Source organism: Primulina eburnea, chromosome 11, assembly GCF_022965805.1.
Source record: "Primulina eburnea isolate SZY01 chromosome 11, ASM2296580v1, whole genome shotgun sequence".
In the NCBI taxonomy this organism is placed as follows: domain Eukaryota; kingdom Viridiplantae; phylum Streptophyta; class Magnoliopsida; order Lamiales; family Gesneriaceae; genus Primulina; species Primulina eburnea.
The window spans coordinates 3,691,072-3,713,248 of NC_133111.1; the positions used below are offsets into that span (position 1 = coordinate 3,691,072).

Consider the following 22,177-nt stretch of genomic DNA (forward strand, 5'->3'; position numbering starts at 1 on the left):
AAAAAAATTCATTGATAGAAGTAAAACTGTTATATTGTGTAAACACGAAAATTCTCGTTAGACATCTCATTAGTCAATTTTGTGAACATATCTTCAATCTTGGTCATCCATGAAAAACTATTACTTTTTATAAATAAATATAGACATACAAGCTTTTTCGGTTACTAAGACGAAAATCACACAGACATGGTTTTAAAACCTGAAAACCGAACTACCGATTGATTGAACCAAAAAAATCGGTTCTGTCGATTTTTTCGGTTTAACTGAATAGTTGTGCACACCTAAGCCTAGTGGATAATGATAACCGAATTACTTTTTTTTATCAAAGACTTCATCTCGAACTTGGTTTTAAGTCAGAAGTATGTGGAATTTGGTGGATGGAGATGAATTTAGATGAGAAAGGCAGGACTATTCTCATTACAAGTTTTAGACTTGGATGAGAGATACAAACCCTCAATTAAATGATTTTCAAATCTATTTTTTTTTTTGTTACTTTTTAATCATTGTTATATTTCAAATTCTTATTTAATGAAACAATTTGAAATTTATCGATAGGTCGAATCAAATCATTCAATCTGAACGAAATTTGTGGGACACAAGACAAAAGAGAGACCTCAAAGAATCCACACGTATTAAGTTCCTGTACAAAATTTTAGAACATAAATTGAATATATGATGTCAAAATACATCCCCAATCTTGTAAAAGGGCCATTCAAGTCAGGTGATCTAAACAAACGTAGAACAATTTTTTTTTTTAAAAAAACTACTCATTTGGAAAACTTTGTCAAAAATAAATTAGCCATAAACAGAGTTGTTAGTTCGTTACTAGCTTAACACATGATCCGCCGCCGCTCCATCTCAGGTCGGGTTCTGGGCCTTTGGTTCCCATCAGTATTTCATCTCATGCTCCAGGTATACAGGCGAGCCAAGCATATCATCAATTCAATACAACAACAGCATCATTGGGTCATACAACTAGCAGAAATAACAGAAGGTCCTGTTTCTTTGAGCGTCCCTATCTCCACAACCCCGGATAAACGCTCTTATTGAAAGATGCTCCGAGGCGTACGTTGCGAATGAAGCCAAAACAAGGGCTCCCACAACCATCAAGCCTAACCTGTTCATAAAGACATATAGTTAAGTTGGTAATAGTTCTATTCAACATGCTGATCAGTAGGCGCCTGATTAATCACTCCCAAATCCTTTTACAAATTTCCTAATTACTGTGGTTTATTTAGCAAATAGGTTAGCCGTGCAATCCAACAACTAGGTTAAGTATAAATCCCAAGTTAAGTAAAATTAGAATAGTAGTGCATCAGCAAATGAACGGTACCAGTAAGAAGCTGAAATATCACAAATTTGAGCAAGATTTATTAGTTCTTTATTTGTCTAATGCACTATCAGAAAGAAACATATGAAGTAAAAAGACAACGTTAAAAAGACCAGCAATAAAGGTTTCCTGGGGAAAAAATGAACCTAATTAACAATCATTAAATTTCAAGTCAGAAGAATGGAATTAAAATTTTAGGAGTGCTTTATACACTTCCAAATATCATTCCATTCTCCGCAAACAAATAATCAATTGACAATTTCAAACAAACATATGATAACTGTTATGGGGACGAGGGCCAAGGCTCTGCCTCGGTCCACCCACTGCTTGTTCGAGCTGATTTGCTTATCTTTTTATTCAACATTGAGACTCAGTAGTCGGCGATAAACCATCTAAATCATCACAGATTGTTCTCAACAGGGTTCATCACGTCCTTCCTCTTTAACAAAGGCAGAAAGCGAAAATAACACCAACCCATAGTCAGCAACAAATTCTAAAATCTAGTTCAAACAACAAGCTAATATATCATGTGAACCCGAACACATTCAGGACTACTCTAGATATATTTTTCTGGGTACATTGTCTCGTACACAGGTATTATAGCCCTTATGAAGGAAATCTGAGTTCATGATGCAATGTATCATCGCTTTCAAATGTCTAGACGATAGGTCCATTTGTTAGGCACAATTTCATTGGATTTCCCATCTTCCTGCCAATATTCTGTGTTGTTGTAAAAGTCAGAAATATTATGATTCATGACTAAATGAACACATGAATTAGGATTTCAAATATAGAAGCATCAAACTCAAGCATTTCATTACCTGTCCTCAACAACTTAGAATTCAACACTTAGCAATCCTATGGAAATGCTTAGAACTAATGACTTGAATTTTAAAAAGGCATTTTAAGATTGAAAACCCACAGATTAACATATAGGTAATCAGAATATCAAGCTTCATCGTTTCTCATTAAAAAATATATCAAGCTTCATATTTTAAATAAATCTTCACAGAGCATCATATTTTACTTGGGTCCTCTAACTTCACCATAAGAGTCATTATTTGTTTCAAGTGGTGGCTATCCAAATTATTAAGCTTCATATTTTAAATAAATCTTCACAGAGCATCATATTAATTTTACTTGGGTCCTCTAACTTCATTCACCGTACACATAATTATTTTCTCAAGTGATAGTTATCCAAATTTTCATGCATCCTTTGTCAATTACTTGAAGGGGGTCAATGTTTAAACGGAACTTTATGGTTAGCTGTCAACTGCTTAAAGGGCCAAATTTTGATCCAACTTGACTATTAATCTTTTTGTCCTCCACAAAATTTTTAACATTTCACTAGAAATAAAATGACTAAGACTAAATCTAAAAATAAGAAATAAATAATATCCCCCTCATGAAAAACTTGAAAGAAAAGAGTACTTCTGAGTTCTGAGCAACTAAGCAAATGTTTAATACCTGAATCCAAGTGCCTGACATGTAAATTGATACTATAGGAATAACCCAACTCAAAAGCAGGTCAAACAGCAGATCACTAGAGACTTCCAGAGCATATAAAAGGAACATCTTAGCAAGCCTAGTTGTAACTAATCAACACTCGCACCATCACAAAAGCTGAAATGGTGTAAAATGTAGAATTTTGTACACTAAAACTAAAAAAGCTGAAAGACAATGCCATTAACACACAAAAATACCTTAAAAATAAAGCAGTGATCCCCAAAAGACAAGGTAATAGAGGAGCTGCCAAGGCTAGTGATGCCAGCCCAAGTCCATAATACCATGCAGAGGCATCACAAGACGACATTTGTCTTAAATGACCTGAAAAAAACCAAACATTATAACTCCAGTCATATGGATACACGAACATGCTAAACTAGGTACTTTTCTGCAAGTATAATACCTTTTCCAGAATCATAATCGTATGATGCAGGACTAGATGAAAATGATGATGCTTGATTGCCCACATGCTTCCCCCATTGATGGATAACAAGTAGATAACTTCCAAACAGTATGAAGAAAATTGTGAAGGTCCATTCATACACAAGAAGCAAACCAGTCCATGGCATTATTTGCCGAGGCACAATCAACATTGAGAATGCAAGGGACAAAATTGCAGCTGCGAAACATATAACCACTGACATCGCACCAAGAAAAACAGGCACCTTATTATACGCAGCCTTTGGGTACTGTATTCCAATACACCATCACGTGAAAATAAAAACCAGAAGGTATAGAATATAGCTCAACAATTTATTGTATCTGTACATCACATCTGCTAAATAGAATGCAATATCAGTATGCAGAGTGTAGCAAACTTTTGCGTGGAAGTGCTCAATTTTATTTTTTTTTACGAAAATCGGAATTAAGGATCATCCACATAATCTTAAAAAGAATATTTCAGTATAATCTTAATCTGGGAAGTATAACACACCTGCTGACTAGAACTAATGGTAGAGGAACTGACCGCAGAGTAACTAAGAATACCTCCAGATCTGAACTTGTAGAAGATGTGTCTAACGTGATCAAACAATGATCGTGTCTGTGTGTACGAGCAACCATTTCAAAAATAAACAATAGAGAGTACATTTACAAGCATTCGATGAATAAGAAGATTAGTTCCAAACCTGTAAAAAGGAGCGATAATAACAGAAAACCAGGAATACAAGTGGAAGCAGAATTAGAAATTTGACCACTACTTCATCTTTTGGATTTTGACCCCCAGCAGTTCCTGGGAGACTTGCTTCAAGCTTTACCCTAGCATTCTAGGTCATATCAGCAAAAACTACAATAGTCAACCAATTGGTGATGTAGGAGAGACACAAATATCGCATCCCTTAATAAAAGCAGATAAATCTCAATAATACGTGGACTTAAAATTTCAAAAATTACCTGCCAGACATCGACTGGCTTAACAAGCCAAGATGTCCACCAATCCCAAGGCTTAAGAGGACCAAGCGTATAATGAATAACACGGAGTTCTTCCTCATCAACCATCCACTACAAGTTTGGACCAACAAAAAGGAGGAAAATCAGAGGATTTTCGGTACATAGGTGGGAGTTGAAGAAATTCAAGGGAGTCCAGTAACTTCCTACTTTGAAAATACTCTGAAAATTTTCAAAAGATAGCACCTAAATCGGAGCTCTCTTTCTTTATTTAGTTGAACTAATTCTGTTAAACAGGACATTTATCAATATGTAGCTATCATTTTTGAATGAATGCACATTATTTGCTTGAAATGTCCCTTCTTCCTCTAGTACATGCCTCTTATTGCACCTTGACATTTTTAATCCAAATGTACATATTACCGCTGCTTCAACGGTTACTATCCACCACCAATTTTTAAGAGACGTTTAAATGTGATGGAATATAATAAGTTCAGCTCCTGTAAAACCTATACAAAGTCTCAACTCTTGAAGCACATATTTCAGATTAAACTTCTGGTGAAGCACATGTTAAATCTTGTCTTCATAAATATAATAGATAAATATGTCGAATAACTACGCCACCCAACCCATGTACCAATAAGAAGAAGAACATTTGGCAACACACAATTGACAAATAAAATAGAAAGAGTTACAGATATACTGAAGAGGCACCTTCCTTGTGCCTGCTCGCCAGCCTGAAGTAACCGCGTTGTACCTTCCCTCATATATTCGTCACATTTATAAACAAAAATAAATCAGCTATGGAGCTATGAGATGTTACCTTATTGGCAAGCATATAAAGACCAACATCTGCATTGTATAAAGTAGAAAGTCTCTCCATTTTGGGAATGGGTCTAGATTTCAACTCCTTTGGGGATGCATGAGGGTCAAATAAGCGTGCACTGGCAAAGTCGGGGTAGTATGAGTTGAGAAATCCTTGGTCACCTGCAGAGTGGAGGGAAGAGTTTGGAAAAAAAGGAGAAGGAAAAAACTCAATTAGTCCTTGTGACAATTATTTGAGAAATTTAGCACTAAAACAATTATTCAAGGTAAACATGACATCTCCATCTTAGTTTAATGACACAAATAGTCACACCAAAATATTATTCATGCAGCACGTGTTCACCACAAAAAACCACAGAAATGGAGGAAAACCAGTATACTATACCTCCAGTGTAAGAATACATGGTGGTCACTTTTGTCATCATGTCGTTGAACACTTCTTCTGATGGTTCAACCAACATCACTCCTGAATTCAGCCTTTCTGAATGCTTTAAGTTGGCACAAAAGTTTCGACACTTGAAAAGATCATCAATGCTCTTAACCACAATTGTATCAGCATCAAGATATACCACTGCCAAAATACGAAAAGTTCCAGAAAGTTTTATAAAACACAAATTATATAAGAATTTAACCTACAACAGACTTATTGCCTCATTGTTAATACAAATGGTGATCACCTTTTTTGTAGTCTTGTCATATTAAATATTTTAAGCTTTGTGTAGACTCCCCAAAACCTTGATGGACGCACTTGATTGGGATTTTCCAACAAACTAATTGTTTTCACAATCCAGCCATCTGCCTGCATGATAGAAATCAATTATAACTTTTGAAAAATAAAAAAAAAAATAAATAGCACCTGCACTATCATCCTTATCATCACCATCTCAACACCAATTTCATTATCCAAAATAAGGACCAATGAACCGATGTCCCTGGTTCTGAGACTGGAAATAGAAGAAGCCACCAAAGATCCTCCCCTTTGGTAAAAAAAACAAAAAAAGGTTTAAACAGGAAAAATTAGATCTTCAAAAGCACAGGACCAAGACCCTTTGAAATACTTGTGCTGCCCATATTAAAAAAGCAATAAATTCTACAAGGATTTTGTTGCAACGCAATTTCTGATCAATAACGTCATTACATGTATTCATCAAATATACTAAACAACAAGAACGGAACAATATCACAACCCCATCCCAGTCAGCAAGGCAGTGTCTCGAGATTACAGCGTATTTGTAGGAAAGTACAATTACGGCATCCACTCGAAGTTATTCATTACTTCGAATTCAAAGTAAACTTTAGATGAAAATAACATATCCCAATACTGACGAAGGAAAACCAAAAAAACTTTCCCAGATGTAAAATTTAAGCTTGAAATTGGATTATCCTAATCTCCACAACAAATAAAGCCAGCGTCGCCCTTAATTACAAAAAACTCAAATCAAAGTACAGCCACTACAATACTCAACACCAACAAGGAACATCGCGCAATTCATAGCATACGACCTATACTGGGAACATCGCGCAATTCATAGCTTACGACCTATACTGTCAATCCATTAAGCAAGAAAAAAATAAATAACGGAGAAAATAGCAAATACCTTGAGCAACTTTTTAGCATAATTGGAGACTCCATCAGAAGCCAAAGTAACCATATCCTTGGTAGAACCCGTGTCGCGAATCGACTTTCCCAAAACCCGCACGCCGAGTAGGAATTCATCGCCATAGAGTAACGTGACGTAAGCTTCTTTCGAATTCTGAGATCCCAAAGTTTTCTCGCAACTGCATACTCCGATCATCAAAATCAATAACACCGAAAGAGTAAATCGTAAATTCAACTTGTTCGCTTCCATAATCCTTCAAAAATGGGATTTTGAGAAAGGTTCGAAGATCCGTCGATCCAATTCAACGTAAAACTGGATGGGTTTTCCACATTTCGTTTTACCCGGTCTGTTTGTCGTCTCCAACCAGGACTTGTCAACTTAAAGGATTTAGTAATCTTATCTTAATATAAACTTTATAAAGTAAGTAAACTCAAAATAAATAAAAATATCGATAAAACAATTTAATTTTTTTAGACCCTCAATAAGTATTGCTTTAAATCTTTTTAAATTTTTTTGAAAAAAAACTTATAAATCCATGATAAGGAAAAAATTTGTGTGAAACAGCTTTATGAGTCGTATTTTATGAGACAAATCTTTTATTTGGGTCATCTATAAAATAATATTACTTTTTATGTTGTGCATTACTTTTTATTGTGAACATCGGTAGAGTTGATCCGTCTCACAGATAAAAATTCGTGAAACCGTCTCTCACAAAAGACCGAATTATCCATTAATTATGTAATATTTGTCCTTACAAGATTTACTAAACAATTCGAAAAAAGCTTGTTTACTCCACAAAAAGTTAATAAAAAAACAGTTAAAAATATTTTAATTTTGGATAAATATTAAATTACATTTAAAGATTAATTTATTGAGTATGTATTTTGTGAGACGGACTCATGAATTTAAAAGTTTTTCTTCTTTCTTAATTTTAATTTTCTAAATTAAGATTATTTAATTTAATTTTAAATTCAAAAGAGGAACAAGTTCATAAAAAAAACACTAAAAAAAGAATAAACAATAAATTATAAAAAAATACTTAAAAGCAGGAGCCGGGGTTTGTCATTACCGGTCTATAAAAAAAAAGAAAATTTTATTTAATTCAAGAAACCCTAGATGGCCTAGACAAGGATCGTTATCCTGCGTTCACTCACTTCCCTCCCTCCCCACCACTTCGCACACAAAATTTTCCAGCAAACCCTAGATCCAGCGACAGGGGAAACCGAAAAAAGTTGCGAAGATGAGGATCATGATTAAAGGTGGTGTTTGGAAAAACACCGAAGATGAGATATTGAAGGCGGCAGTGATGAAGTATGGGAAGAATCAGTGGGCACGAATTTCTTCTCTTTTAGTTCGTAAATCCGCGAAGCAGTGCAAGGCGCGTTGGTACGAGTGGTTGGACCCCTCAATTAAAAAGGTAAGAGCTCGATAAAGTAAATTAGTGACAGTGCAAATTGGGGAAAATGGGGGTGGGGGTTGAATTATATGGATTGAACTACTGTTGCTAATTTTATCTGATAATACGTTTACATCCCTTCTTTAAGCCATTACGATATTATTAGTTTTCTTTTTCCTTATTTTTGATACCTTTGGGAAGGGTTGATTATGTGTTTTAGATGTAGAGTTATTTCAAAGTGTATAAATTTAAGCGACTGTTAACGCTTTTGCACCTGGAAGAGTGATGTGTTTTTCTCTTTTGCTATGCTGCATGGTTGAGTATGTTTATGTAATTCAATATATCTACCAGAGAAATGTCGGAGGAGATTTAAAACCTTATAGTCATTATAACTTTTATCATGTCATCCATGATTACTGTGCTAGATAACACAATCTGTGTATGTGCTATGTAGACTGAGTGGACCAGAGAAGAAGATGAGAAACTGTTGCATCTTGCTAAGCTCATGCCCACACAGTGGAGAACTATTGCCCCGATTGTGGGTCGTACTCCATCACAGTGCCTTGAACGATATGAGAAGCTCTTGGACGCAGCATGTGCTAAGGATGAGAACTACGAACCTGGTGATGACCCAAGGAAATTGCGTCCAGGAGAGATTGACCCAAATCCGGAATCCAAGCCAGCTCGTCCTGATCCTGTGGATATGGATGAGGATGAGAAGGAGATGCTTTCTGAAGCTCGAGCTCGGTTGGCCAACACAAGAGGCAAAAAGGCAAAGAGGAAAGCTAGAGAAAAGCAACTTGAAGAGGCCCGGAGACTTGCTTCTTTGCAGAAAAGGAGAGAATTAAAAGCTGCTGGGATTGACATCCGAAAAAGGAAGAGAAAGAGAAGGGGAATTGACTACAATGCGGAAATTCCCTTCGAAAAGAAACCTCCCCCAGGCTTTTACGATATTGCTGATGAAGATCGTCCAGCTGAACTAGTCAGCTTCCCAACCACCATTGAAGAACTTGAAGGTGAAAGAAGAGTTGACAGGGAAGCACGTCTCAGAAAGCAGGACATTGCGAGGAACAAAATTGCTCAGAGACAGGATACTCCATCAGCGATACTACAAGCCAACAAGCTCAATGATCCTGAAACAGTAAGAAAAAGATCTAAACTTAATCTCCCTGCACCACAGATCCCAGACCATGAACTAGAGGCGATTGCTAAGATGGGTATTGCTAGTGATCTTATTGGGAGTGAAGAATTAACTGAAGGGAATGCTGCAACACGTTCTCTTCTTGCAAACTATGCAGAGGCACCCCGGCAGGGTATGCCTTCATTGCGAACACCTCAGAGAACTCCTGCAAGCAAGCAGGATGCCATTATGATGGAGGCTGAGAACCAGCGGAGGTTGACTCAATCTCAGACCCCCCTGCTTGGAGGAGAAAATCCATTGTTGCACCCATCAGACTTTTCTGGAGTCACTCCTAGGAAAAAGGATATTGCAACTCCGAATCCCCTCTTGACTCCCTCAGCAACTCCTGGAGGTGCAGGGCTCACTCCTAGAATTAACATGACACCTTCACATGATGGGTATAATTCTTTTAGCACGACCCCCAGAGGTACTCCAATGAGGGATGAGCTGCACATAAATGAAGAATCAGATATACATGACAGTGGCAAGTTAAGGCAATCTGATTTGAGGAAGGAACTGGTTTCTGGTTTGAAAAACCTTCCACAACCCAAAAACGAGTACCAGATTGTTGTTCAATCCTTCCCCGAAGAGGATGAAGAACCTGAGGAGAAAATCGAGGAGGATATGTCTGACAGGATAGCTAGAGAAAAGGCTGTGGAAGAAGCAAGGCAACAAGCATTACTCAAGAAAAGATCGAAAGTGCTGCAAAGGGAGCTACCTAGACCCCCACCTTCTTCCCTGGACCTTATTAGGGGCTCTTTAATTAGAGCTGATGAAGACAAAAGCTCTGTTGTACCTCCAACATTAATTGAGCAGGCTGATGAGTTGATACGAAGAGAGCTTCTTTTGTTACTGGAACATGATGAGGTGAAATATCCATCAGAAGAAAAACCTGCCAAAGAGAAGAAAAAAGGGTCTAAACGTGCCGCAAATGGGAAGTCTGTGCCCTCTCCTTCAATTGAAGACTTTGAGGAAAATGAGCTGACAGAAGCTGACACATTGATAAAGGAGGAGGCCCAGTTCATTCGAATGGCTATGGGCCACGAAAAGGAATCACTTGCTGAGTACATAGAGGTGCATGAAACATGTTTAAATGATATCATGTACTTTCCCACTCGTGATGGCTATGGTTTATCGACCGTTGCCAACAATATGGAGAGACTCACCGCTTTTCAAAATGAATTTGAAAACACAAGGAAGAGGATGGATGATGATACTAAAAAGGCTCAGCGGCATGAGCAGAAGATTAAAGTTCTTACTAATGGCTATCAAATGAGAGCTGGAAAACTCGGGACGCAGATCGAGGCAACATTCAAGCAGATGGATACTGCGGGAACAGAACTTGAGTGCTTCCTTGCTTTGCAGAAGCAAGAACAACTAGCAGCCACACGGAGGATCAGTAATCTCTGGGAAGAAGTTCAGAAACAAAAGGATCTCGAGCGTATTTTACAGAAACGTTATGGTGATCTATTACCAGAACTTGAAAGGATTCAGAATCTGACAGATTTGTACCGATTGCAAGCAAAAAGAGAGGAGGAAACTGCTGCAGAAGACAACTCCCTTGTATTGTCGAGTTCTGAGGCAGAGCCTGCCGATCAACCTGCTGCACATGATCTCGAGACGCCACCATCACCTTCAGCCATCACTGATGAGATAAACTCAATGGAAGTTGATACTAATGATGTCTTGAAAGCCGATGCATGAAATTATGTCTTGAAAAATATTGGCGTGTCTATTTATTTGTAACAAGAGCTGTCGATTTTTATGTTCTAGAGATGAACATGGGGTGAAAATGTCGATCCATTTGATTTTTACGGGAAACATATTAGCCACCAATAATCATATTTCAAATGCATGGAAGTCTTAAATTGAAGAGATTAGACTGGATTTACGAGGACACACTCTTTTGTTTACGAATTGTTGTAACGGTTGATTTTGTAAACTTAGTATTCTTGGCGGTTATTTTTTCCTTTGTGGTTTAAACTCGATTTGAAACTCAATTGACCGATGTACTACTAACTCTACAATATGGTAAAAACTTGTGTGAGACTATCTCATGAGTCGTATTTTGTGAGATGGATCTTTATTTGGGTCATTCATGAAAAAGTATTATTTTTTATGTCAAGAGTATTATTTTTTATTGTGAATCTTGGTAGGGTTGACCTGTCTCACAACTTAAGATTCGTGAGACGGTCTCACATGAGACTCACTCCTATAATATAGTGGGAATATCAGAAAATTCGACCTCAATCCTATGATACGGACTACTAGGCTGCTACTTGCCAACTAGGGCATCGAGCGAAGACTTTCCATATCTAAAAAAATGAAAAGGGGACGAAATTATATTTTATATTTGATGTTTTAAATCGTTCCTTGGCTCTTTCCTTTCGGTTACAGTACAGGATACCACAACTAATTCACGACTCCTCCATCGAGCAATGCAACTTGTTTAAATAAGTTTTATTTACACAAAATTATTTGGAGTTAAACGTTCTAAATACTATTAAATAGAAATTGATGTCTCAAACACGATAAATGCTTAAACAATATATTGATGATTTTTTAATTAAAAAATGGATAAATTAAATGTTAAACAGAATTTGTTTGTGCGAAGAGTAATATGATTTGGAGCATCAAATATAACAGAAGATTTCGTGCTCGTAACATAGGATTTCATCCCAAAAATTTCACGATCAATATCATGATATAAATTAATTGAAAATGAAAACACGCATGGTCTTAAATGGCCAAATTATTAAGACATGAATTTCTACTATAAAATAAAATTTTTAGAAAATGTTTCTAAAATTTAGAATTTTACCAAGTTCATATATAAGTAAAAAAAAAAAGGGAAACGTGCTTGCTCTAACTTTCAACATGGTGTTTTTTTTTGTGGAGAAATCATGTATTATTTGAAAATAATTTTATTTCATGAGATTTACAAGCTTTATTTATATGGGACGTAAATTACTTGTCTGAAATAATTATTAATAAAATCATCATTTAAATCCTAATAAATATCGAATAATTGCTTTCTCCCGTGAGCGTCTCTAGACGATAAAACACAATCGCATAAAAAATTTAATTGGATTTATATTCGTAACTTTGAGTTTATATTAATTTAAGGCCAATTGTGTGATGAATTAAATATTTTTTTAATAAAAAAACACTCATTAATTCAATAAAAAATAAAAAATAAATTAACAATAAACCTACCTAGAGCAAAAGATTTCGATGCCGATAATTTTAATACTCTCTCCAAAATTCAATTAGACATAAGTTGTAGTAATCAACTTGAGCCTAGCCATCTTCATTAATATTAGACTTGTCTTTGAATTTTTGTTCAAATTGTACTTTAATAATCTTTTCAAATTTTAATTAGAACTCTTCTTGAATATTAAATGACTCGAAACAATACATAAAGATGACAATTTCACATTAAAATCTATGTCTTGCTAAGAAAATATAGACATTCAACAATAAATATAACTATATTATGCATACATTCATGCATTCAATATTTGTTTGTTACGTGCTAAAAAACACTTAGGTTTAACATAACAACGTACAAATTAGACCACTTAAGTAAACCGCACGAGACAAGTTCATGTGATAAGCTAAATTGATAAAATTGTTTGTGAGGAAAAAAAATCAAACACGTCACATTTATTGTTGATCTAATAGATTGAGAATTCATTTTTGTAAGGAATATATGGAATTCATATTTACTCCTTATTGTAAGAATTAATATTTACCTTTATTAGCGGTTAATTATGGTCCAAAATACCGCTCAAAATGTTACAGAAACAGTAGAGCTGTCAAAATGAGTTGGATTTGTTAGGTTTTGCTCGTGTAACTAACAAATATATGAGTTGGGTTGATAATATTTTGATCCGTCCAAATAACCCTGCTAAATGATGAGTTGTCGTGACTTCTGAGTTGCGAAACAATAAAAAAATTTAAATAAAAAGTGACAGATTATATTAATAATACCAAAAAATGAGGGTCCACTCAGTTTCACGACTCTAAGTGTTGGGGCATTTTTTGGTTTTCTTAAAATTTTCTACGGTGGGAGTTTTAGGCCGAGAATAATTTTAAAAATAATGAAAACCTACATTATTGTTTTGTTAAATATTAATTGTGTTTTATGTTACATCGAAAGTTTTATTTTCGATGTGTTTGTATAAAATAGTCAGTCGATCATCTAACTGTAAAATAAAAAAATGTTAATTGACCCATATTTTTTTTGGACAAAAACTTGTGTGAGACGGTCTCACGGGTCGTATTTGTGAGACGGATCTCTTATTTGGGTCATCCATTAAAAAATATTACTTTTTATGCTAAGAGTATTACCTTTTATTGTGAATATGAGTAGGGTTGACCCGTCTCACAGATTAAGATCCGTGAGACGGTCTCACGTGAGACTTACTCTTTTTTTTTTCAAAGATGAGATGATCGATTAATCATCTTGTACAAAATGAAAAACAGAAATACATCTCCCGATATAAGATAAAGTTACCCCACTATAAATATCCATCTGGCTATTTTAAATGAGTTGATAAAAATATCGATTTTTATTCATTAAAATTACCATTATGGTAAATTTTAAAGGGGAAATTGCTCATAAATCCCCAAACCCAAACTTAACTTGTCCCTAACTCCCTAGCCATCAAAAACTTTCTTTTAACTCCCTAAACCTTTAAAATTGACAAAACTACCCTTATTCTCTATTTTTTTTTAATTGATCCTCCGCGCTTCAGAAATGGTATCAGAGCATGGTTAATTTATTTCAAACACGAAAATTTTATTATTACTAGTAACTAAATGTATGAGAAGGAGAATTTCGAAAAAATTATGAATCCGAACCGTAGTTCGAGAAAAATAATTTACAAGAATTATTCCAATACTTTGGAATATACACAAGTTCATCTAACTATTGTTAGATATCAGAAACAGGAGAACAAAGGTATGTTCCAATGGTGACCATCAAGTTATGGTACAGATCTGATGGAAACATCAGACATATGACAGTATATGTCATGTATCAAGAAATGAAAGGATTTAGGTATCCCCGAAATCATTTCAATCTCTATTCCAGAAACATTAGTTTCCGAATAGATCTATTCAGATGTTCTATAAAACATCTGCAACAACTCATTGAATCAGGGAATTTATCTCCTGATGAAAGACAGCAGTGTTTGCAAAACCTTGCATACACAAAAGGTAGACTCTTACAGGCAGAAAAGACCAGATCTTCAATGATCTGTTAAATATGCCGGGAACTACCATCCAGTTCGAAATCGAACTTATTTCCCTGGAAATAATTCAATTAGAACAAGAATTACAGCGAAGTACATGCTTCACTGAATCCAGAACAAAAGGTATGCGTTTACGAGGACTAAAGAACCGTAAAAACATACTTCAAAATCTACTCAGAAGAAATTCTTCAGAGAACAATGGATCTGTATAAACAGAAGATCTACGAAGGGAAGCAACAGCACCCTCAGGTAAAAATTTATGTTTCAGAATAATAAATTTCTGGAGATAGTACCAGACTCCTCTAAGCTCTCTCTGGATCTTAGAGAAATACAGAAAACGGTACAAAATTATGGCAATATGCTATATTATGTACCTCAAAGGATTGAAAAGGTCCTAGAGAAACAAGAAGAAATTCTTGAGATCTTAAAGGATATTCAAACAAGAATACAGAAACTAGAACAACAACCAAGTTCTAGTAGAAGAACTTCAGGAGGTTGGCTACCACCGTCCTTTGGTACCGAACCTTTGTTACATCAACAAGGGAAGGCCAGAGTGGTGTCAAAACCCTTAACTGAAGAAGAAAAGATGATCAATCTAATCAAGTCTGTCTCAGAAAAGAAATTGATCTGATGACAACTTTAGAAAGGATTGGTTTGGAGGATCTACAAGAACTTGCGGAATCTTTCGCAAATCTCAAAGTGGTAGATCTAAAGATGAATACAGCAGTAGGTGAAACACTACCTGCAATAACCTGGTCATCTTCTCAGGAACCACCAAGGGAAAGTATGGGATCTCATAATGTAAATATGAGAGAATCTCAAACTGATTTCCATACAGGTGGAGGATCACACCCAGCGGGAACAAGGGCAAGGAGAACTCAAATTCCTTTGCACCAAACACCCTATGGGAAAACTGTTTTAGATCCTATACATCCTTACGGGGTTATGCTTAACCTTGATGTATTGGACTTCAAAAACAGAGAAGATCTCATAGACGATTGGACATCTGCTATGAGGATTGCAGCGGGAACACTTGATCTCAACAAAGAAGGATTCATTAAACTTTTGGAAATGAGTCTTATGGGATCAGTAAAAATTGCTTGGGACATGACTTCACCAGACATGAAAGAGTCAGTCCTAATGGGGGAATCTCTTAGTGAGATCGCTGGAAAAATGGCTACCCTATTCAAAGCACACTTTATAGGGGTAGACTATTTCAACAGTCAAGATACAGAGAAGAAGAAAAAATATACTCAAGCTCTGTATAGTCTTGAATTACATGATATATGTTTGGTAGATGAATACATTATGCTATTCACCAAATATAGATGGAATTCAGGAGTCGAAGAAGATATAGCTATGCAGCTTTTCTTCGCAAAAATGCCAAGTCCTTGGAGAGAAATGCTCATAAGGGAATACGTACCTGGTAATCCAGATACATTGGCAAGAAGAGCCTCTTTCCTCAAAGGAAAATTGGCAGAATGGTGTCACATGGCAGCATTACAAAAGAATTACAAACGACTAAGGGGTATCAACAAAAGAACTCCTTTGTGTTGTAAGGAAAATGATCTTCCAACAATTATTGGAAGTAAACCACAGAAGCATAAAAGGAAGCGTTTTAGGACTCATCCTTATGCACGAAGTGGAAGAAGTTCTTGGAAACCAAGAACCGTATGGTCTAGACAGAAAGCCAGATCTTATAAATCTGGACAAAGAAGCGGACCATCGAGAAGTAGGATATCATCCCAGGCATCAAGTTCATCTCGAAGCACAGGAAGAACACCTACAAAGAAAACTTTCAGAAGAGCTCATACTAGAGCCAATGAAAGTTTCAAGGATTGTAATTGCTGGACATGTGGAGCAAGAGGTCATATCTCGACCAATTGTCCAGAAAATGAGAAAAGAGGTATTAAACGTTTTGATCCTACTCCGGATATTGAAGAAGCAGTTTATTACCAAGATCTCATTCAAGTATACCAATTTGAGGACATTGCCTCAGATGAGAGTATATATGAAGAAGAGGAAGTCTTAAGTCAGGAAGAATCTGATGGAACAGAATCGGAATCTGACTGAAGACGAGGTGTTTCGACACGAAACACATGAAGATTTGTCTGGGTTTTTTAGCCAGACAACAATATCTCATAACATGGTTCAAAGAATCATGAGAGAAAATCCGAGTCTACAGAGATATCAAGGTTTCTCTGCAGGACAGGTAGAAAAGTTCTTAGGAAGTCTTGGCCTAAGAAACAGAAAGCATCATCTAATCTATAAAGTTTCTAGAAGGGAAATGGCAATCCCAATGGAACTTACAGGAAATAGAATGGAGATGCAGTTAATTCCTTCCGAAGAAATAAAGGAGGAATTACAAAAACTCAAGATAGAAGTAGCAAGGACTATGTCCTGGATTCATATAGGAGCAATCCAGATTATGATAAAAGCTACTTTCAAAGAAGGGATAGATTCACCAATTGATATCGCCATATGCGATAAAAGAATGGGGAATCTACAAGATTCAGTACTGGGAACAATCTCAGGAAACCTCTGTGCGGGAAAAATTGTAGGAGTAATCTATCCAAGGATAGCCTACAACCTGGCAGATCGAGATTTCAGCCGAGCCTTGACATTACATCAGAACTTCAAGGAAAAAAGGTTGATGAAGGAAGGCAATAGACCATATTCTATTACCTATCAGATTTCATATGCTCTATCTAATACACATCATTCTGAATTGTTTATTAGAAACGAGTTTATTGAAATACCTGAGATATTTGGAAAAGTTGCGCAGGCAATTTATCCAGAAAGAATTGAGTTTCCTTTAATACAGGAAACAGATATCCAGATCCAAGACAAACCGATTCTACAGAGAAATCAAAGTCTTAGACTGGAACCAAGAAGACTATCTTTTCAAGGAGATAGAATTACAAGTTACAGATGGGATAAAAAGCCTGTCATAGAAACCCAACAGGAGTTGAAAAGTTTTTCCACAATAGGAAAACTCAGATGCCCAGAAGGTTGGAAGGAAGTAGAAATAGTATTTGATATTACAAAACAAAGGAATCAATTTCCTTGTAATTCAATATACTATTTGGAACAACCGATGATAGGAACTTACCAAGGACTGATTAATATCGGAGAATTGGAGGTTCATATTCAAGGAATTCCAGGAAAAGAATCAGAACGATTGATTCTTGGGCTAGAGTTTCTCGAGGAACATAAACCTTGGAAACGTCTAGAGTATGGAATGGAGTTTATGGCAGAAGATAAAATGTGGAAAATCCAATGACCACAAGTCCATTCTCCATATACATTCCAGTAGGAATGTTGTATGAACAATATAAGGCAGAATACTTTGCTGCATATATTGATTCAGGTGCTGGAATATGTACAGCAAAACGAGGAGTTTTTCCAAGTAATTTGGAAGAAGAGTTACCCAAGATTGCTGGAAGAGATTTTTCCAGAAGAATCTTAATCTTATGTAAAGGGATTAAGATGACTGAAATCATGATTGGCGGTGCTGGACAAACACCTTGGTACAAGGTAAAGACACCACCAATTTATTTTCATGATACAGGAGCTGACATATTGTTAGGAAATAATTTCCTACAGATGTTCAAGTCCTATACACAAGAAAATGAGACTAGAAGATTAGTGTTCACAACACCATGTGCCCACAAAATCATAGTCCAGAGACTTAGGGAGGCATTTTACAGAAAATTGCCAATCCAGTTTCGCAGCAAGCGTGGTGATTCAGGAAAACTTCTGAACCCAAAAATGAAGGATTCAAGACGGTTTGGAGAAACAATGCTCCAGTTAAGAGCAGATAAGGAACTCCAACCAGAAGATATAGAATGCCTTAAGATAACTCTACACACAAATGAAGTAGAGTTTGAATCTAAGGTATCACTGGAAGATGTCAAGAAGAGGATCAAAGAAAATTATAACGAAGATCCCTTGGCATGGTGGGACAGAAATCAACTCAGGGCTTGCCTTAAGATCAAGGAAGGCAAAGAGTATGAATTTGTCCGTTGTAAACCCATCCCAATGAACATCATTGATCAGAGGGATATGCAGATTATAATCAAGGAACATTTGGACCTTGGATTAATCAAAGCAGGTATGTCACCATATAGCAGTCCAGGTTTTCTGGTAAGAAACCATGGTGAAATTAAACGAGGAAAACCCAGATTGGTTATTAATTATCAAGAAATTAATAAGATTCTGGAGTTTGATGGGTATTTTATACCTAGTAGAGAACACTTGATTAGTTGCATTCGCAATGCCAAGATATTCTCTAAATTTGATTGCAAGTCTGGATTCTATCAGATTCGGATGCAGGAAGAAAGCAAGAAATTCACAGCTTTCTCCACACCTCAAGGACATTATATTTGGGAAGTATTACCAATGGGATTGGCTAACTCACCCCAAATATTTCAAAGAAAGATGGATAATCTTTTCAAAGATTATTTCAAGTTTATGTTTGTTTACATCGACGATGTTTTAATAGCATCCAAAGATATGAATGAACATGTTAAACATTTGGAGATTTTCTCTAATGTTTGCAAGAAAGAAGGACTGGTTTTATCTGAAAAGAAAGCAGTCATTGCTACAAGAAAGATTGAATTCCTCGGAATTGAAATCGATGAATCAGGAATAATTCTGCAAGAACACATAGTAGAAAAGGTGCAGAATTTTCCAGAGAATCTCAAAGACAAGAAACAACTTCAAAGTTTTTTAGGGGTTGTTAATTTTGCTGGGATGTTTATTAAAAACCTAGCAAAACACAGGAAGGTGTTCAGTCCATTATTGAAAAAGGATGCTAGATTTATATGGACAGACGAACACACAAAGGGACTTATCCATTTAAAGAAGGTTTGCAAAAATCTTCCAAAGATGGCTATTCCTCAAGACGAGGATGATCTGGTATTATATACCGATGCCAGTGATCATTGGTGGGCTGCAGTATTAACAAAGCTCACACCAGATGGAGAACAACCATGCAGATATTGTAGTGGGTTATTCTCAGATGCAGAAGCCATAAGATGGCATATCAACGAAAAGGAATTTTATGCAGTAAAGAGGGCTTTTGAAAAATGGCCGTTATTTTTACTTGCAAAGAAATTCACTTTGAAAGTTGATAACACTCAAGTCAAAGCCTTTTTGAGGAATAGAATTGAGTCTAAACCAGAGAAGGCTAGATTATTACGATGGCAAGCTTTATGTCAAAATTATATTTTTGATATTATGATAATAAAATCTCATGAAAATATTCTTGCAGATTTTTTAACAAGAGATGGACAGCATTGACATTGATGCTATTATCAAGATGCAGAGGCATTTGAGGGAACACCTTGAAATGCTTCAAACCGAGTTCAACAAGTTAGCTGTTAACGCAGAAGTTGCGGGAAGGCTACAACAAGCTGATAAGAGAATTGTCTCTGATCGAATTACAGGATGTTTACAGGCATATACTCAGTTATGGTCTGTAACGCAAAGGCCTATCCTCCAGGGCATTGAGAGACCACTGGTTTCTCAAATGGAGAGTTTTCGAGTACAGGACTCTATACCTGTAGCGGGGGATTCAAATACCCCTTGCACAAGTGTTAAGTCGGGATCATCACGAGATGAGTCGGCTGAAACAAAAATTGAGACTCCTGATCCTTATCTTGAGTCCTCAAGTCAACCCTTCACCTCGGGGATTGAAGAGGGAGAGATCAACCTTAGGCCTCGTATTGACAAAGGCAAAGCTAAGGTTGGTACTAATGAAGGTGTAATTTCTCCATTCCAGGTTTATCAGCAGAATTGGGAGAAATTAAAAACACGTATTGGCATTAACCCAGCTACAAATAGGGTTGATGTTTCGGGAAAATATCCAAGGGTATGGATGAAACCTAATTCATATCCCAAGGAGGTTAAAGCTTGGTATGAATTTGGGGCTCTTGCCTCAGTTTATACTACATCACCCAGCTTTCCGGAGATTTCATGTTTACCAAAATGGATCCAGGAAGCTGTTCACGAAACTTGGGCAAATAATGATTATTTGTCCAGAGGAGATATTCTGGAGTTGTATTTTTTCAGTGCAGCACCAGAACCAGCAGGGAAAGGCACACATGAAGCCTTTCATTTCATCAAGCTAAGGAGGCCAGATTTAAATGTCCAGAAATTCATCAAAGACCCTCCGACAGAAGAAACACCCCTGGTGTCTTCAATTACCGAAGAAGATATTTCTACCAGAAGAGCTTGGGGTATTTGGGTCTGTCTCACTGAGATGGACAAAGTCAAGTTTCCGTTCAAATTCTACAATCATTCGGTGAACGGATCATTCCTGTTGAATACCATGACAGGAAAAACAACAAGTTTCGCAGAAGATTTATTTGAAAAGAAAAGAAATCTTTTGTGGAACAGCAAGCTACCGGCAAGCAAAGAGACTCGCCGAAAGTTCTGTAATATGGCACACATAGGAAGATGGTCGGAAAACATCTGCCCTGAATGCCAAATACAGAAAGAACCAGAGTTCGGTAAAGGTTTCAAACCGAGATCTGATCGGAAGCATTTTACCGAAGCAAGGACAAGTGGGGAAGGACCACATGCACATTTTCCTCGAGGATACAAAAAATCAAAGATTCTTCGACAAAATTAAAAGGGACATGTGACCCTCCATTACAAAAGCAAGATCACTACCATATGAGTGATAGAAACAGGACAACCACTAATCAGTGGTAAAAGACAAATGGACCACCAATAACAAATGGTGGATGACTCAGCAAGCATTGGATACCCATCTAAAAGGAATCCAATGAATAAAAAATTAACTGGTCCCGAAAAATTCATCCATAAATAAGGACAGAATGAAAACCAGTTAACACACCAGAATCAAAACTTAAAAATGTATCGAGTATATTTGAAAGTTTTGAAAAGAAGGATATCATACAAGAGGAAAGAGGCAGAAGCTCTAAAATGGTTAGTAAATCATTTTAAAGAGTATAAAAAAGATGAAATTACTGCCGATATCCTAGAAACTCATCGTCATTGGTATCTAAAAGAGATAAAGGAAGATGAGAAGTTGATGTCCAGATTAATAATCTAGACAGGGACCCTTCAACCACTACATGGTCCCCTAGCAAGCTGTAAAGGCTAATGAAGATTTGAAATCCGAGTTTCAAATCCGAAGAAGCCTTCTATAAATAAAGACGGAAGAAGGAAGTGAAGATCATCAAACATTTTCTCCATTTCTTTCATACAAGGTTGTAATATTTTCTTTCAAAAGTTTTATGTGTGTAGTAAGTTCAGCTACGAGGAGTAGCTAAACAAGTTTCTCCTCCTCTACAGGAGGTTACTATGTAATAAATAAATGTTTGTGTTTGAATAAAAGAGATCTTTGCTCTTAGCCCCTCTCATGTATTATTTTCAAAATTTGATCTTTTGCTGTACGCTCTAAGGTAGGAAACGAATTAGAGCTGTGCTAAGTACTGCTGAAGGAATCTGCTTAGTAACCATCGGTTGCGATTGTGTGGTTGGACTGTGAGGAGCAGTTCGTAAAATACGGTGGATATAACCCGGTGGTACTCTAGTCAAAGAGGTAAAAGATTTAATTTATTTTACGGAAGCATGATGGGCTTTTTATTACAAAAGAAAATCAATTATTTGAAAAATAAGGTTGAAGGGTAGGATGGGAAATTTTAAAGAAATGGGGAGTTG

General features: G+C 36.3%; 2 protein-coding genes across 2 annotated transcripts; one reads left to right on the forward strand and one right to left on the reverse strand.

Annotated features, from left to right (window-relative positions):
• Nucleotides 1-610: 610 nt before the first annotated feature.
• On the reverse strand, nucleotides 611-7,022 carry LOC140804291 (inositol phosphorylceramide glucuronosyltransferase 1-like). Its single transcript, XM_073160186.1, is given in 11 exon segments — nucleotides 611-1,117; nucleotides 3,034-3,157; nucleotides 3,240-3,525; nucleotides 3,771-3,878; nucleotides 3,964-4,101; nucleotides 4,229-4,336; nucleotides 5,046-5,209; nucleotides 5,433-5,618; nucleotides 5,725-5,737; nucleotides 5,739-5,846; nucleotides 6,646-7,022. Coding segments are annotated over 11 exon segments (1,629 nt in total). The 5' UTR covers nucleotides 6,898-7,022; the 3' UTR covers nucleotides 611-975.
• A 726-nt stretch (nucleotides 7,023-7,748) lies between these two features.
• Nucleotides 7,749-11,104, forward strand: LOC140804286 (cell division cycle 5-like protein). The gene is made up of 2 exons (XM_073160180.1): nucleotides 7,749-8,065; nucleotides 8,499-11,104. The coding sequence occupies exons 1-2, from the start codon at nucleotides 7,889-7,891 to the stop codon at nucleotides 10,926-10,928; spliced, it is 2,607 nt and encodes an 868-aa protein (XP_073016281.1). The 5' UTR covers nucleotides 7,749-7,888; the 3' UTR covers nucleotides 10,929-11,104.
• Nucleotides 11,105-22,177: the final 11,073 nt, after the last annotated feature.